The sequence below is a fragment of the Octopus bimaculoides genome, chromosome 1 (genome assembly GCF_046866305.1).
Source record: "Octopus bimaculoides isolate indiv1 chromosome 1, ASM4686630v1, whole genome shotgun sequence".
Taxonomy (NCBI): Eukaryota; Metazoa; Mollusca; class Cephalopoda; order Octopoda; family Octopodidae; genus Octopus; species Octopus bimaculoides.
Window position 1 is genome coordinate 162,247,206 of NC_142928.1, and position 20,000 is coordinate 162,267,205.

Consider the following 20,000-nt stretch of genomic DNA (forward strand, 5'->3'; position numbering starts at 1 on the left):
GATGGTGATGATTTGTATATTATACATATGTATTTTGTGTGTATGTGTGTGTACATGCATACTGACTCTATATCCCTTTGCATCAGTGAAAGCAAATTTGTACCCTTTATTTATTCTCATTTAAAAACATTTTCTGTCATGTCATTTATTCTATTTAGAATTTTCTTTATTGAGTAAATTGATCGAGAAACTTATGAAGTGTTCTTATATTTCCCATATTGAAAGTTTCTGATTTTCAAAATACAATATGCAGTATTTAAGTTTAGAAGTCAATTTTTTACTGGTATTATACTTTCAATTGCTATATATACATCTGTTTCTGATTAAATGCTTTTCCATGCTGCTTTACAAAATATTTTAGAATACACAATGTGCAATATCCAACGTTTTCTCCACTACACAAAATAGAAATCACTAAACAAAGCTAACCTACATAATTCATAGAGGACTAAGATGAATAGATATGCTTGCATTCTTAAACAGCTGACATTTCTTCATTGTTATTAGATTTATTCTCATGGTGTACTATTTTGTCATTGTATTTATTACATTATGTGGACTACCTTGTAAAAGTATCCTAAGATATTTTGTTGTCTCCAGGACAATGTCTTTGGTTGATAATAATATCGCATTGAGTTTTATTGAATATTCAGTTGACATTTGACTGTTTTAGTATTCAAATGAAATATATAAAGAGCACTCGTATATGTGCATGTTGTGTGTAACTATACACTAAAGTTTTCTAAGTTTTTTTTTTTTTTTTTTTTTTTTTTTGATCAGCTGTATATGTTCTCCAAATAATATTAAACATCTTCAAATTAAAAACAAAATTATCTTAGTATTATTGAAAAAAATCATTTCATTCAAATTATCTGAGGATGGCAGCCTGAAAGTCATGCATTGAAAATGTTACAAAAAATATTTTGTCTTTTACTTAAATACTTGTTGTTGCTAACTTTTATTATAGGTTGCCCTCTATGTTCTAAATAGCAATTGCAATCAACTAAAATATTTTTTTTAAGTTGCCAGTTTTGAAAACAGGTTTTCTGTCTTAATTATGAATTAAGAACTTAATTCTTAGATAAATTTGAAAAATTCATAAGAACACTTTTATGAGAATATCTAAGAATATCTTCTGTTCATCTTAAATGTTACTGGTTTTTCTTCTTCCATAATATAACTTTGTTGATTTGGAAGACTTGAGAGTTTATTTCCAAACTCATACTACATATTGACATAAGGAAATGTGTTTAGAAAAAGAAATGTAACTTAAATTGAAGGAGCTAGGTTAATTGGGTGAGATTTGATTGCTTTAATGAAATGAGAAATTAATATGATAAATTAGAAATGTAAAGGCTTTTATCAAGAACCTTTTATAGGATTAATGAACATAATCTAACAAACAGTAGGCTGATAAGGTGGTTTTCTTCTAAATTAAAAAAAAGTATCTAATGTCAAATATTAAATCTTAGTATTTGGTAGTAAAAAAGAAAAAATCTTCCTATTTAATGATGGTGCTATACTTCTTATTTGTCAACCCTAAAAGACAAACTTAATCTTGGCAGTATTTGAAATCAAAGCATAGACAACTAAAACAAAGACATTTTAGTCTTAAATTTATTATAAAATTATATGTATCACCATGTTTGGTGATCACATAAAGCTTAACATTCCCTTTAAGAAAATATCCCACTGTACCTGAATAAAATAATAAAACATTACAACATAAAAGAGCAGCTTAGCTATAGCAGAAATAAAAAGCAAGTTACCTGAATGCTTAAGCATAAATTAAAGTGAAAGTGAATAGTGAAAAAACATTAATATTCTAGACAGCAGCTGAAGAAAGGTTACCTACTAATTGGCATGAAGTAGTTCACTAACATACTCCAACCTCTAATCCATAGATGTGTTGTTGCCTCTCTTTCCATCTCACTACTACTGTAGCCTCTTCTTTTTAGGGCTGATTGACCTCATGCTACCTCCACTCAAGCATTCTCAACTCATCTCTTCTCCATATTCTAGCCACTCCCTATTTCTCATGTGTATAACCACCAATTGAGAAATTAGACTACCTATGTTGGGATAGTGCTTAGGGGACGTATGTCAAGTTTGCTGTCATTACCATCAAAGACATTATTTCTTGCACATGTTTTCACATTTTTATTTCCTTACTGGTGTTATCAGACTTCAGTTCTTATAAAGCTCTGAATTCTGTGCTGTCTGCAAATCTCTTGGCTTCATTAATTATCATTATTAAACGTGAATTATCCTCTCATCTATCATTCAGTGCTTTTATTTTATAAAAAAAAGTCTTTCAAGCTCTTGTTCCTATGAGAATGAATGATTAAATCATGTATACTGTTTTTGAAGTATAATCAATCTCCTGGTCATCTGCTTCCTTTTGACAAGGAAGCTATCCCTCAACTGCTAGGGTATGGCATTTTTTCACACAGCTATCCTCATCCATTCTTGCCACATGACCATACCAGCGCAATCGTCTCTCTTGCACACCACAACTGATGCTTCTTAGGTCCAACTTTTCTCTCAAGATACTTACACTCTGTCGAGTATGCACACTGACATTACACATCCATCGGAGCATACTGGCTTCATTTCTTGCGAGCTTACACATGTCCTCAGCAGTCACGGCCCATGTTTCACTGCCATGTAGCATGGCTGTTCGTACACATGCGTCATACAGTCTGCCTTTTACTCTGAGTGAGAGTCCCTTTGTCACCAGCAGAGGTAAGAGCTCTCTGAACTTTGCCCAGGCTATTCTTATTCTAGCAGCTACACTTTCAATGCACCGTCCCCCGCTACTAACTTGGTCACCTAGATAACGGAAGCTATCAACTACTTCTATTTTTTGTCCCTGGAATGTGGCAAAAGTTTTCTGTGCATTTTCAGTGTTTATTGCTCCTGAGCATCTGGCACATACAAAACTATCTTCCTAGTTAGCCTTCCTTTGATATTGCTGCACCTCTTATGTGTCCATAGCTTACACTGGGTACATCTTATAGAGTTTCTACCTACGCCTTTTCTACAGATCAAGCAGGGCCATCTACCTAAAGGGGTTTGTGTTTTGTCTACCTTCCTACTTATTAGGACTTTGGTTTTAGCTAGGTTGACACTAAGGCCCAACAGTTTATAATGAGCATCAATGCATATTTTTCACTGTGCACTGTTACATGATATTGATGCTACCCTGTAAGCATTGCTAAAGAAGAATTTCTGTATCACTTCAATAAAAAGACTTAAGGTAAGGGTGTCTGTTATGTCAGGAAGATATAATAATGGCCATAACAATTCACTAACAATTATTGCTTAACTTTTAAGAATTTAGTACTGTACAAAATAAATTGTCTCAGGACAACCAGATTTAAATTCTGTAAGAATTATTATTTTTTTTTTTTGCTTTTTCTTTTTTTGCATTTTAAATTAAAGTTGCATCAATTAAAAAAAATAAGGATACTTGATTAAATATTGCAATATTACCTGGGCAAAGGAGAAGATATAGTTATTTATGGCAATCAACAGTTTGGAGAAATATTAGTCAGCAAGTGGCTTCAGATTTGCATGTAACATTCTGGACTGTTTGCTTGGGCTTGAATACATAATATACACCATCAAATATGATAAATGATTCATTCCAGTTAAAGATGGTAATTTAAAACATCTCCATAGGTCTAGTAATGTATTTAACTCTTTAGCATTCAGATTACTCTCAAACATAATGCTTATTTATTCGCATTGTTTTGAAGTAATCCTGCATTATCTTGTCGCTAAGAGATTTTCATGATTTGATTGCTTATTTTTAGAATAACAGTGTAGGATAGTAGAGGTGGGTGGAATGTGTTGATAAATAATCTCTTCTCTGGTCTTGTGCTCATGCCATGAGGTGCTTTAAGCCCTCATGCAAAGCCTGGTATCTGTGTCTCAGTGATCCTTCATAGTCCTTCACAGGTTTCAGTTCTCCGGGGAAGAATGCTTTCTATTTATGCCCAGAAGAAAGGCAACCCTTGTTGACATTGAAATACAAAATTGGCAGATGTTTTGAAGTTTATTAAAAGCACTCAAGGTACTTGAAGACACTGACTTTCTTGAGATGTGTGTAATTGTTGGAAAAAATTAGCAGGTTGCTTTCATTTTCATTGATGTCATATATTCAGTTGTCTTTGCATTAAAAAACAGATGAACAATAAATATAGATTTTGGCAAGCAATTCGCCAATTAAAAAAATGGAGAAAATTTTTTAAATATAAATAAAGTGGATGAAGAATACAAAGTAAACATTATTTTCCATCTTATGGTTAGTTTTGTTTCATTTTGAAAACTAAAAATTTACTTTATGGTTTATATTTTGAATTACAGATAATTAAATATAGGGGCACCAAAATCTTTTAAGTGTTTAGGGCTTCTATGGGTCTTATTCCAGCACTATATGTGTGCATGCATACGTGTCTCTGTGTATTCGTGACATCAGATCACTGGTGTATTAATACCTGAAAGGATGAAAGGCAAAGTTGACCATGGTGACATTTGAACTCAGAATGTAAAGTTGGAAGAAATGTTGCTTAGCATTTTGTCCAGCATTGTAATGTTTCTGCCAGCTCGCCACATTACTACTATTACTAGTATTAAGTATCAGATGATCACACCCATACACACATATAACAATAATGAATATATCTATTTATATATTGTATATGAAGCTATTACATGTCAAATGCAGATTTCTGTACTTTATTTGGAAGACGGATCTAATAGTGAGAGGAACCCACTCAAAGAAAATGAAACATACTTGTGTAGAGTATTTCATTGCGTTTTTAACATTTAGAGACTCACTTTACATGTAGACAGTTTTCTCCGTTGCCAGTGCCCATGGGCTGGCTCTTGTGCGAGTGACACATGAGGTTTTTCAAGCAAGATTGTTGCCGGTGTCCCTGGACTGGCTCTTGTGTGGGTGGCACATAAAAGACACCATTTCGAGCATGGCCGTTTTCGTGCGGGTGACATGTAAAAGCACCCACTACACTCTCTGAGTGGTTGGCGTTAGGAAGGGCATCCAGCTGTAGAAACTCTGCCAAATTAGATTGGAGCCTGGTGTTGCCATCCGGTTTCACCAGTCCTCAGTCAAATCGTCCAACCCATGCCAGCATGGAAGGTGGATGTTAAACGATGATGATGATGATGATGAAGCAAATTTGAATTCAGGTTAAAATTTATAAATCTGAATTTTCAGAAAGTGCTTTATTGTTTAGTAGAATAGTAAATAATTATTTCAGCTAAATCAGAATCTTTTATGAAAGTAAATGATATTCCTTTCAAATTAATTGGGATCTAAAAATATTTTTTTCATCAAGGAAGCCATATAGTTTTATAATGAATGAAAAAAGTAAATATTTAAGTGCTGATTTCACTTTAACAGATTTGTCAGAAATTTTGTCTATCTACTGAAGCATTATAGACAGCATATCAATCAATCAAATAATTGACATCACCAAGAGCAGAGTTTCATGTTTATTTTCCATATACAAAGAACTTCTTATGTTGAATCTATTATTAACATCTATTAGATTAATTGATTGTGTTAGGCATAATGTTTTCTTAGGGAGGCTCTGAGCATCTAGCTAAAAGAAAGAAAAAGTTCAGATTCTATTATTGTTATTGTGTTACACTTGAAAAAAAACATTCTTTTACTGCCTGTGTGTTTTCTTACTGCCTGATTATTTACTGGTTGCTCTCTGAGTAAGATAAGATAAGGCTACAGTGGTTTGAGTTTATTGATTAAAACAATCATGCATAACATATTGTGCTTTTAGATAAGACATCTTTCTCTGAATATATCAGTCTCTGTTGCTGGCAGTTAGGGTCCAACAGTTGTCAGTTCAAACCATGTAACTGATATTGGGCTGTTTGGAATGGAAGATGTTGTTTAGTTAATATTTACATCTCTAATCTCTCCTATTGGAGCGGAAATGTTTAAAATGATGTTACAGTCATTAAATATTTTTTCATTTATGGTGATTGATTTTAAGTGTGACTGCAGAACATGCACATCTTTTAAGTGAGACTTTCATTTATTAGCATCATATTTTGTTGTAAATCTACACATTTTGTGAATTCTTTAATTTGATTTGGCCAGAATAAAAGGGAAAGAAGTGTTACATATTTCCTTGTTTAAATATCAATTGATTTTACTTCCATTGATGATTGCTACTTCTGCTGCTACTACTACTGGTTATTTCACACTGTTCTTCCTCCTGGCATAAGCCATCATCAATTAAACTTTCTGTTTAAGTACTTGCCCTTATCTATTAGAACAAAAAGTATTATGTTATTGATTAAGCTAAGTTTCCAGACACAGCTGTATCAGCTTATGGTTACTACGTTGTAAATTCCATTATTTTCTCAAAATATTTCCTCATAATTATCTAAAATACTTGAAATTCAAATAAGCTGAAGTTTAGAAAGTTATGCTGAGGGTATGATTATTTTAAAGCAAGCAAATTAGAGCATCTGTCTTTTAAAAAGACATGTTTACCAATATTATTTTCAGAGTCAATCATATTAGCTTAGTTTTCCAACAATGTAATTTGTACTAAGCTATATTAAGCTGATTTAGATCACAAATTATCCACCTTTTGTTAAAACCAAAGCTTAGAAAAGCTGATATTAAAGCTTCTTATGAATTTGTTAATTTTTATTTGTAGCTGTATAAAGGCAGTTAGAATACTGTATAATATTTGAGACAATACAGCACATGGAGGTGAATTCATATCAGTGTTAGTGTGAAAGTTAACCTCAATTATTTGATCAAGTGTTTACTTGAAATTTGGCTACAATCATTCTTTGTTTTGACCTATAGTTTGTTATTAAATACATTTGTGGTGCATTCCACCGTGGTAATAAAGTTTTCATAGATTTTAGTTTGATAGTGAGTGATTTTTACAGAATGCACAACATATCAAATGGCAAGAGGAAAAGCAGACAAAATTCTTGTTATACTTTTTTTATGCAATAACTGTGAAAAGTTATGTATGGGTATGACAATTTTTAAAACACTGAAAAAGAATTGATAAAAGAAATCTGAAAGAAGTTAAAACATATGTGACTATACAGAAACACAAACAAAGAAAATTTAAAGAACAAACCAGGAAAGAACCATGTCTGTATTCTATGGATGTTACCAACCTGTTTATCAGTATGTTATGAAATCTTGATTCTGCCATGTTTATGGTATATAATGCATTTTGTATGACACATTATTGATTTGTATTTGTCCATTTCAATAATATGCAGTAAAGGTATTTTCAGTTTGTTTTTTTAAGTTATGAAATGGATCCTAAAGTTTCATATTTTATTCTATCTCATTTCCTCACTATAACATATAAAGTAGAATATATTACACTAAGATAACCTATATGCCGTAATCATTAATAGGCAAGTTATTATGTTTTTTTAGACAATATTTTTACTAAAGATGTCTTAAGAGCATATTTACTCTGCATATAAGGATATACTCTCTGATAGATTGAAATCTAAATAGTTTATCAGCTTAGGATTCTTAACCACTATAGAGACATGCATGAATATGTGTGTTATAAGGTTTTAGTTTGAAATTGAACTAGACTAGAATAACATACACACATTGTAATAAGATTTGATATTTAGTTGGCTGAAACTATTGACACTGCTTGCTTACTATGTCCTTATATTCATACAGGAAAGTAATGTTTTTTGATATATTTATTAAAGAAATGTTTTGGAGGTAATAAAGATAGTTTATTTTTCTGAAATATAGTACGAATAAATCTAGACTCATTACATATGGGTCTGTTCTAATTATAAACTCTGATCTGAGGGAGTTGATAAATATTAACATCTTTAAAAACATTCTTCATTATTCATTAATTTCTGTGCAGTTACAATATCTAAAGTTATCACTGATAGCAAAGGTATACTTTTGCTATCAGTAATAACTTCAGATATGTTTTTCTTAACTTTACAGAAAATGATAAGATAATGTTAAAATATAGGAAACTTCATTTACTTCTATATATGGTAGACTTAGTATTGAACAGTCTTAAAATGAAACCTCAGTTTAAGTTTCAAGAGTATACAAACTAAAAAGTTACCTAGCACCTTAGATTTGCACTTCTGTATTTCTGAGTCCCCCCCCCCTCTCTCTCTCTCTCACACACACTAAAAAGCAAGGGAGACAGTGACAGAAACAAAGAATTCTGTTTATACATATAGCCAAAATTACTTGCGCTGTTATCAATATCTGTACCATTTCATTAAAATGTCTTCTATGATGAAAGTAAATCTAACAGACTTTTAACATGTGACTTTGGGTTATAAAATAATGATTATTAGATTTATTCTTATATTATGTCTTTCTCTTCACTCTCTGTTAGAGGTAGATATGTTTTTAATTCTTCACTATTGTAAATTTGTAAATTTATATCATCTGTAGTTAGTATAAAAAGAAAAGAAGGTTAATTGTAGAGAAATGTCCAATTTAAGGACTATATCAATAACAGAAAATGGGAAGGTTATGAATATCAAAATTTATGTTAGTGAAATGATTACATATAATGAATGGATATTATAAATATTTGCTCTAATACATATGTACACAGACTTAATCATCATCATTTAATGTCTGTGTTCCATGCTGGCATAGATTGGACAGTTTGACAGGATCTGCTGAGCCAGACTGTTGGGTTCCAGTCTCTAATTCGATGTTTTCTATGGCTGGAGGCACTATCTATTGTCAACCACTTCACAGAGTGTACTAAGCACTTTTTCATGGTACCAACACTGATAAGGTTACAAAGGAACTCACAAGACAAGAACCCTCAATTGAGTGAGGGTGCAGTTTTGAGGGAGGTAGCTTTGTACCAGCTGTCAGGAGAATAAAATATGAAAGAGGAACAGATGTTTTATGTTGAGGAGATATGGCTTACCCAGCAGGAAAGGAAGAAAGGATGATGGCAATGAGGTGTATGGTCTCAGTACATGTAATTAGTTTATGGCATATTCTGCTCATTTTATTATTGCTATTAAAATTTACTTAAAAGCTATACGTGAAGCAGGGAAGTGTTTATCGATTCAATTTAGAAAGGTTTTTATTGTATAGAACTTCATGTTTAGCTGGTAAGAGGATATAAGCCAAGTTATATTTCAGTACCTTTTCTTTATCTGATAGATGAATCTGGGTTGGAGTATAATTGGTGTTGTCTCATTTTTAAGGCATCATTATAATAAGGGGCTGAATACTATAATTGGGTAGCATCAACCTGTATCAATAAGTGAGCTGTTATATTTAAGGCCAAAGTACAGAATGAGACCAAAGTACTAAATGTTGAATGAGATTTCTCTTAGTGTATTTAGTGTATGCCTGTTTGAATTTTTATAGACAACTAGTTAATCATTTCTTTGAAGGCCAATGTCTACAGAAATAAACCTTTTATTCAATGAGAGCACTATTTGAGTTGAGAAAGCCCTTCATATCAGTGTGTAGTTGGATAACATACCAACAAATTTCCCCATACCAGCACCCCAGTTTCCCCATGATTCTCCACATTGCATTTCTATTCACCATATTTAAAGCTTTCATGAAGTAAAAAAAACTTGATATATGAGTACCTATCCTCTTCACAATTTGCAACTGTCGAAGGTTGAAGATCGTGGACGTGTTGCTTTTGACAAATCCAAATTTACATTGAAAGTATGGGACAATGATAAAAGAGTTGTGTAGCATACTATTCAATAGAACTTGTTGCAAATATTTTGCAAACAATTACAAGGAAGGAAATACCATGACAATTAACATAGTTTGACATAATACCTTTTCCTTTGGCAAAATGCAAAATAGATTTTACATTGCTCCAATAGGAATAAACAAAATGTATTACTTATCCATGTTCCATGTCTCTTAAAAACATCCCAACCTTGAGTAAGAGGACATGGTTAACTAATTTCGTTTTTGTATTTGGTTTGCAAGATTCTTTATGTGAATTTGTGTGTTGAAGCATATTTTGTGTCTGAGGAGAGCCATTCTCTTTTAGTCCCTTATTACTTAACACACTCACTGGTTTGATTTCCACACATTTACTTATTTATTTTTCTAAAATTTTCATTGTCTTGCAATAGAGGTTGCCAGACACAACAAAAATTTTAGAAAAAAAAAAGTAAATGAGTGGAAATCGAACCAGTGAGTGCGTTAAGTAATGAGGCACTAAAAGAGAATGGCTCTCCTCAGACACAATAAAATTAGCTAATTGATTGCCTGCTTAAAAATTTTATCAATTTATTAGTCATTTGGAGTATTGGTGACCTTTCATTGACATTTGTGGTTTAATGGGTTACATGCCCTTATTATTCCAGGTCTGTCCAATCTTAAGATATGCATCATCATTTTATATCTGCTTCCCATGCTGACATGGGTTGAACAGGTTTTTTTGGGACTCATTTGTTTTTGGATCCTCTGTTTCCATAGAGTGATGCTTGTGTGTATCATTTCACTTGCTTTCTGTAGCCGGATGCCCTTCCTATGGTCAACCGCTTGACAAAGTGTATTTGGTCCATTTTTTTGTGGCACCAAATCTGTAGAGGTTGAACAGCCCTTAACGAGACAGGCTTTAAGAGACCTCACAACTCAATACTTTCTCTGCTCACTTACCAACCACTTTTCAGTGTGTATTAGACACATTTTTCATGGCACCAGCACTAGTGTCTTACTCACCAATCTCTGTAGAGAGAGCACAGCAGTGGAGGGTTCCATCATGGCACCAAACACGAGTAAAGGTTCCTTATTCACAATAAATGTAAAAAGTATACTCAGTAACCTTAAATGTGTAGTCTGCAAAGCAGGAATAACTGAGAGCAATAACAGCAGAAGGAAAGAAATAGGTGGCTAAGAGGGACAAGATCCAAGGCATGAACAGTTAAAAAGAGCAGGAATATGATGGAAAAGACAGGAGTATTTAGGGTGAATTCAAGAGGGAGATGACTGGCAGATAAGTTTTTAGCTTTACAGTTCTGTTATTTTCATATTTTTATACAGCTGGTCTTTCAAAATAAAAATTAATTTGAAATGTACATATTTTTCAATTAAATTCGCCAATGTGGCTATCAATCTCTTGTGCTGATCTTTTACATTATTATATAAAAAACAAAGGATATTCTCTAGAATCTCTATGCTACTGTGTAAATGTGCTCACAAGGAAATATATATGCTGTTCGTACTGAAGTTGTTACTGTTGTAGCTATTGGCTACAAAAAAGCACTTACACATATTTCTCATCATACTGCAGTTCATTTTGCAACAACTATTTGATGACTAAGTTTGTCAATATTAATTCTATTTCAGCTTATGATTATAAAAGTGTTAGTTTGTCAGTCACTTGTTGACTATGGTTGTAGGAAAAAAAGATTAATTGAATTAACCTGTAAAATATGATAATAATTTGTTAAACTTTATTTCTTATATTTGTTTTGCAAAAATTATTTGCCACGTATTTTATTTTATCTGTTTTGTATTTAATGTTTGCATTAATTTTTTTTTTGAGACTATTATAAATTTAGCACTTTGTTATATCTCTTCTAATAGCTTTTTTCTTTTCTTTCTATTGCAGCTAATCAAATGCTTTACTGTAAAGCTGGCAGACACTCAGAAGACTAAAAATATTGTGAAAATAAGAGACTGTGTCATTAAATAAAGCATTCAGCCTCTGATGAAATTTGTGCTGTCATCTTATAAAATTACCTGTGATACATTGGTTGAATGATTTGAATTTGATAATCATCATGCTGCACCTTTAATAGGATACTGTACAACTTCAAATTTCCCTTTAAATTACAACATGGAACTAATTTCTCTAAGATTTTATCCCACAGTTCCATGCATTTCCCACTGTTTAAAAAGAGAATTCTCCTCCCTTGGATCTTAAACAAATCAACTAGTCAGATTTTAAAATAGCTTCTTGTTAATTCTTAACAATGAATATTTAAAGAACTTGTAAATATTACCTAACAACTATTGTTAAACTTTTGTTTTCTGTTTAAGGAAATGATCCCTAAAATATTAGCCAACTTGAATATTGTTTGATAATCAACAAATTTTATTATTGATCTCATATTATTTTCTGCAAATATTTTTTATTTTCTCTATAATTAATCTTGTAATGTTTTCTTGTGTTATCTCAGACTTCCCACATGTTTTCATGCTAGATGTCACCTCAGGCATGAATGTGTTTCTCAGTATTAACTAAATTGATTTATGAGATTTAGTAGCTTTCCTTCACCTGTTCAGTGGTTCCAAGTTTTCTTTGATACTATTTAATTTATTTCATTAGCTCTAGTTTCAGATTTTGTGTCTCAGCTGGTACCATGCCTTTCAATTTGTTACAAAGGTTACGGTCTGTCAATCGTAAACTGATAATTATTTCTGGTCTGATTTATTTATCACTTGTTTTCTTATTCCATGGTAGACTAGAATTTGAACAGCAACTTGATAACCGTTTTAAAACAGTTTTTTTCAAAAGAAACCCTGTTCATTTATACTTGAAAAAAAACACCTCTGCAACAAGTATTTCCCATTCATTACATTCCTCATTGAAAAATAAAATGGAATTGCATGTTAGAAACATCTCCACAAAACCACATGTCCATATTCAAGCAAACACTCCTAATTTCACTTTATCTGACAAAAATATAAACATCACTCATGCACCCAATTATAAAAACTGTTATCAATCTTCTTCCAATGTTGGCAACAACACATTCCACCGGATATCAGATGGCATATTTATTTATTCTGCATATTTGGATGATCGTCACTCAACTCCATTTGTTCGTGTCATGACCATAATAGCTCAACGTAAATATAAACTGCGATATTTCTGTCATTTTCCTGGCAATTTTTGGACCGATGGTCTTGTATATCAGATGTGTGAAAACCACAATAAACATTTTGGTGGTTATATAATATCTTGCCCTCTACCACCTTCAAAACCTGACCAACAAAAATTATTCTGTTCTGTGAGTATATCTTTAAAAAAAAATGGTGATACAAATCACAGTTCATTCATTCCAATTACAAAGATTCGTACAAATAGTCAACCTTTTAGCTATGGAATATGCATTCCACCTTTGTTTGGTAATATATCCCAAGAACACTTAGTTGAGTATATTGAGTTATCCAAGTTACTAGGTGTGCAACACCTGTACTTTTACAGTTTTCGTTTATCTGATGCTGCAACTCATGTTTTGGAATATTATGAAAAGCAAAACACAGTAACTATAATTCCTTGGAAGCTGCCTGTTGAGATTCATGATAATACTATATGGTACAATGGTCAACTGATTGCGCATAATGATTGTTTATATCGATCAATGAGTCAAGTCAAAATGGTAGCATTCAATGACCTTGATGAATTCATCATTCCACACAATGGTTCAACATGGACAGATTTTGTTAATAAACTAAGTGGTGAAAATATTTGTGGATTTTCATTTTGGAGTGCATTTTTTGATCCCTCCACAGGAAGACCACATCCTTCTGGATTGTTTACCATGAGCCAGACTGGGCGCTCAGCTAAGTTCAGCCAAGTGCGAACAAAAGTACTTGTTGAACCATTGAAAATATTTGAAGTTGGCATACATCATGTAAGTAAACCAAATGAAGAACATTACAAGATGTTGAGAGTGGACACAAACATTGCATTCCTACATCATTACAGAAAATGTGTTTCAAATTATGGCATGAAATGTGATAAATTTATACCTGATAGGGCCATATACCGATATTTTGATGATTTGAAGACTGCTTTTGATTCACAGTTAAATATAATACGCCAAATAAATTCCACTGCTTAAATTTTTTATAGCTTTTTTCTTTTTATTGCAAATTATTTTACACAGGAATTCCTAACTTGGCTGTCTTTATGAAAACAGCTTTGTATCTGCTGTTTTTGTTATTTATTTCCTTCTTTTCTTTTCAAATCTAGAAACATCCAGATCTTTGTAAAATAGTTTTGTTTTTTCCTTTATAAAAGTTCTACAGCTTTTACATATATAATTTGACATACAAGGGTTGGCTGGATAGTTCCTAGGCTGACCAAGATACACTCATGGAATGTGACCAAATGAGAGATATTTTTCAACATAGTTCTCCTTCCAGTCTACACACTTCTTCCATCAGTGTTGCAGTGCTTGGATCCCATTGGTGAAGAAGTTTTCATCCTATTGGTCAAAAAAGTCATCACCAGTAGATATGACGTCATCATCACTAAGATACTGGTTCCTTGCCAAGTGTTTTTTTTTATACTGAGAAACAGAAGATGATTAGATGGGGCCAAATCAGGAGAATAGGGAGAGTGACCAACTAGTTCAAAGCCACAGTCATGCACAGCGGCCATTGAAGCAAAATACTTGTGTACTGGAGCATTGTCCTGATGAAACAAGACCCATTTTGTCAGTTTTCTGTGGTGTTTGGTCTTGATAGCCTTTCGTAACTGCATCAGCAGGTGAGCGTAGTACTCTCCATTGATGGTGTGGCCCTTTTGAAGATAGTCAATAAACACAGTGCCTTTTGCGTTCCCAAAGACTGGGGGCATCACCTTCCTTGCAGATGAAATTACCTTTGGAGCAGGTGAGGTGGGGTGTTTCCACTGCATGGATTGTCTCTTTGTCTCTGGCTCAAAGTGATGATGCCAACACTCATCCTGGTTTAGAAAACATCCAAGGAAACAAGTTGGATCTGTCTCAAAGTCAGATTTTCCTGTCATGTGATCAGCCTGGTGCGCTTTTGATCAGGTGTCAGAAGACACAGCACCCACTGAGCAGAAACTTTCATCATGCCAAGTTCATTGTGCAGAATATTCCCTACTCTCTCACAGGATGTGCTAATAGCATTGGCTATTTGATTTATAGTCAATCGCCTCTCATTCATTACTGTGAACAATAAGTACTTACATATTTTAAACTTCTGTATCAACATTTATTTAAATAACTTCATATTTTCCAAATTTATATTTCCTCAGTTCTAGTAAAGTGGTAGTCTGAAAAAAAAAACAGTGTTGTATGTTTAGAAAAGATCAGCTCTCATACATATTTGCATAATAATAATAATAATGGTTTCTAATAAGGTCAACAGTTTTGATGGGAGGTTTGGTTAGTCAATTACATCATCCCCTATTTTTGGCTGGTACTTTATTTTAGACTCCCAGAGGGATGAAAGGCAAAGTTATCTTGAGAGGAAGAATTTTTAACTCAGAATGTAAACAGCCAGAACAAATACTGCAAGGCATTTTTTTCAGACATTCCAACGATTTTACCAATCTGTTGTTCTACTGGTATCTTACTTAGGCACAAAGCTAGCAGTTTTGAGGATGGAAGGCAAAGTTACCTTGGTAGAATTTGAACTTGGAGCATAAAGAACTAGAAGAAATGCTGCTACGCATTTTGCTTGCTTGCCACCTTAATAATAATAATAATAATAATAATAATAATAATAATGGTTTCAAATTTTGGCTCAAGGTCAGCAATTTAGGGGAGGTACTTATATTATCAACCTTGAAAAGATGACAGGCAAAGTCAACTTCAGCAGAATTTGAACTCATCATTTTGCCTGGCATGCTAATGATTCTGCCATCTTGCTGCCTTAACAATAATATGAATAATAATAATAATAATAATAATTCTTTCTACAATAGGCATAAGGTCTGAAATTTGCAGGGAGGGAGCAACCTCAGTGTTCAACCGGTGCTCATTTTATCAACCCCCAAAAGGTGTCCAGCCTGCTAATGGTTCTGCCAGTTCACCACCTTAATAATAATAGTGGTTTCAAATTTTAGCACAAGGCCAGCAATTTCAGTGTCGGGGATAAGTCGATGATATCAACTCAACTGGTACTTATTTTATCAACCCCAAAAGGATGAAAGGTAAAGTCAACTTCTGCGGAATTTGAACTTTGAAACCAAAGGTGAGAATGAAAAGCGACAAAGCATTTTGCCTAGCATGCTAACGACTTTGTCTGCTCATCACCTTAATAATAATAACAAAAATAAATTATAATCTTGTTCATTATTATTATTTGCCTAAAGTTAATATATTTTCAGTTATTTAATGATTTATCGAGTTAAGTGACATAAGCATTAACTTTGGTATTAATATTTTACCCCTTAAAATTAAATTTGCTCATGAGATCTATATTTTATTAAATACAATTTTTCATATCTGCATAATGTCAACATTATTGATATTGATTTTATAGCTGGTGTCTTTCATTATCATTTTCTCCCTTGTCGGACCAATTTTCTACCAAAATTTAAAATATCAAAACAAGGGAAAATTTATGAAAACTTGCATAGACTTTATTTTAGTGTTAAACCATTCTTCTGAATATGAAACAGTCTTTCATCTATCTCCTGAATTTCGCAATATCATTTTATATTATTGCTATAAGTTTACAATTGATAGTTAAGATAAACATGCCGGTGATAATATAGTTTCTCAAATATAATAGATTTTTCCATCCTCAAATGCTCACTTATCTTTATCTGAATCAAAAATAATACTGAATTATATATTATATATATATATATATATATATATATTGTATGTGTTTGTGCATGTTTATATGTGTGTATGTATGTGTGTATATATATATATATATATATTCATCATCGTTTAATGTCTGCCTTCCATGTTAGCATATATAGATATATGCTTATTTATATATATATATATATATATATATATATATATATATATATATATATATATTGTATGTGTACGTGCATGTTATATATAGATGTGTGTGTGTGTAGATGTATATACATATATAGATATATATATGTATATATATTATACTTATATATATATATATGTATATAGACAGCCAAATAAGTGGTATCAGGTCATATTATGACATTTATATATTTATATAGTGTATATGGAGAAAAGAATGTTTTAAGGAGTTTAAACAGAATAAATTAGTAAAAATGCAATTCAGGAATGTTCATAATAATTGTGATATACAGGATGATCATAAAGTTTGGATGAATGCATGTGCTCAAATTGATGGGAATGTGAAATTACTGTATTAAGTTCATGTGAATCTCGTAAAGTACATTGAATGTTGCATTACTAATGGTGGGAACTATACTAAAAATGTTAATGTAGTTAAGTAAAATTGTTGAAAATATGCATCCAAATCTGTTTTGGATTTTACCTATGATGATCTGCCTTGACCTACTATATAGTATCAATATTACAGTCATAATTATTCCTGACATTTAATATGCAAGATAGTGATGTTTCGGATATAATATTTAGCTGAGGGTAATGTTCTGGTAGTGAGGATACAGCAATGAAATGAAATGAGCTTTGTTACTCAAAACTATAGTGATGATGATGGTGGTGGTGGTGGTGTGTTGGTAGTGAAAAGAATTTTTTTTTTTTATTGAACTATATATTATTATTATTATTATTATACCTGTTTGGTCACACTTTAGTTTGTTAGAGTGAGAGAGAGGAAGAGGGAATGTGAGAGTGAGTGAGAGAGCAGATAGCCAGTCAATGCATTATGCTGTCACTCTGAGAGAAAGAGAGAAATGTTAAAGATATGAAGAGGGGAATTACATGGTTAAAAAGTTTGTTAAAGAAGTAGAGAGAAAGTGAGAAATATGTGCTAAGCAGAGGGACATTTCAAAATCATATTACATATTATTGTGACTGGAAGTAAAGTAACTTAGCAAATTAAAAATGCAAATGATCCTTTCTTTCTTAAATAGCTTCTCTTAATTTTTTTCATTCTGTGGAATTTCTACAGGTCCCACTAGTATGTTAGTACTTTAATAATTTCTCTTGAAGCAAATTCTACTATAAATACTAGCATATAATACATTGGGTTTAATACAACTTAGATGGGAAAAGTTGGAAAGTTGCCTGCAGGATTTGAACCATGCATTTTCTCTAACCCATATAAATGTACTATCAGTTACGCTAAGGCCACCTGCTGTCTTTCTTCCATTGAATTAACAGCCTTAATCTTACCAGCAAGAAAATTTGTTTGTATTTAGAATGCGAATGTAGAATTATTGATAAATATCTATATAAATCTATATTGATGATGTTCTCAACTTCAGTTCATAGTGAATTCTGTCCCCCACTCTCTTCTTTCTATACATCAATAACATATTTGTTACAACATCTTGCAATGCCCACTTTCATGCAGTTCTTCATTCCCCCCTCACTTCCCCTGACCATACATTATCCACATGCAACCTATAAACCATATGCCAAATTTACATTGATTCCCTAAACAGAGACCTTGAAAGCATCCTCCAGTGGGACCATGCCAATTTTGTCTCTTTTAACTGCAAAAACCTCAGACACTACTCATATCAAGACACACCATTGCTTCAGATCTCTTCTAAATATGTGGCACTCTGCTAGAGCTCTCACAGTTTCTCCAGATATTGTGCACTCACAATCACCAAAAATCTCTCCTGAAAAAAGCACATCCTTAGCATAGCTAGAACTGCATCCTAAAAACTAGCCCTTTTTTCTTAGGGATAGATGGTATTTCTGTTTCCAACAGTTACCGATACCCTACGGAGTTCAGTGAAATAGTGTACTCACATCTGGGACTGTTTTGCTGCTACACATAGATATTTTGGGCAGTATTCAGTGAAGACTCACTCAGCTGATTGTAGTCAGTCACTAAAGACCCATAGCTATGTTGTCTCCTCTCTGTCCTTTTTATTGCTGCTATAATACCTCTTTTCTTCAGAGCTGAATGGTCTCATAGCTCTACCACTCAGGCATCCACAACCCACTCATTTCTCCAGTCTCATCCCCTTTGTTGTGTCCAGTACACCAAGGCTCACCTTAACCACTTTGCCTTGTCCTTTCTCTCCAGAATATCAGCTCTTTGGAATCTCTTTCTTGCAGATGTTAACTGCAACAGTTTACTAAGAACATTATCACCATCAACTTCTCCAGTCTCAATGTATCTACAAGGCTCAAGGGCACTGCCCCTTCTTCCACATCTGAGAAATAACAAAAAAATAATTAGAATAGAAATTCCAGGCATAGAAATGAAACCTATAAATGGGGGGGTTTCAAAGTAAATTTAGCACAGACTAGAGTATTAGAAAGAGGAAGAAAAGAAAAGAATGCTGATACTACCAAGAAAATGTCTAAGCTTGACGTGTAGAAAGGGAGTATTTAGGAATTCCATACAATGTGCCCCAGTGTAAACTGTGGATAGCCATGAGGTGTAGTGGGACCACAGACAAGCCAACTTCATTTATGACAGATCCAGTGGGGGCAGTAAATATTAAGCAGCACTCTCAAAATAGTTGATAGCTTCTGTTAACATTCAAAGTGAAGGGTAGCTTGCATAAAACTTGTGCATGAATGTAATGGACTTGTGAAGAGTAGAAAGAAATGAAGTGTATATGCCCTGCTGGATGTGTAAAACTAATGTGCTTGGACAATAGGACATAAATGAAATGAGAGAACAACTGAACATAAGGGGAATCAAATGTAGTGTGCAAGAGAGAAGACTGCACTAGTATGAACATGTAATATATATAAAGAAGGACAGCTGTCTAAAGAAGTGTCACGCAACAGTAAATTGAAACTACAGAAGAGGGAGACTTGCGTCAAAATGGTGACAACAGATCTGAAGTTATTGTATCTTGCTGTGATGATAACAAAAGACCTTATGGACTGTCAACACACTATGCAGAAGATCTGCTCATCCTTCTAGAATAGTGTTCAGTCAACGGTCAATCATAATAATGTATATAATGTATATATATATATATGTAAAATCCTAATAAGTAGGAAGGTAGATAAAACACAAACCCCTTCAGGTAGATGGCCCTGCTCAGTATGTAGAAAAGGAGTAGGTAGTAACTCTATAAGATGTACCCGGTGCAAGCTATGGACACATAAGAGGTGCAGCAACATCAAAG

At 32.9% G+C, this 20,000-nt stretch overlaps 2 protein-coding genes across 6 annotated transcripts in view; both read left to right on the forward strand.

Annotated features, from left to right (window-relative positions):
• Window positions 1-20,000, forward strand: part of LOC106884418 (activating signal cointegrator 1 complex subunit 3) — a 491,782-nt gene that overhangs the window by 192,040 nt on the left and 279,742 nt on the right. The gene's annotated exons all lie outside the window — the stretch shown is intronic.
• LOC106884419 (beta-1,4-galactosyltransferase galt-1) lies at window positions 11,652-13,892 on the forward strand. The gene has a single exon (XM_052972277.2). It carries the CDS (start codon window positions 12,400-12,402, stop codon window positions 13,885-13,887), a length of 1,488 nt encoding a protein of 495 aa, XP_052828237.1. The 5' UTR covers window positions 11,652-12,399; the 3' UTR covers window positions 13,888-13,892.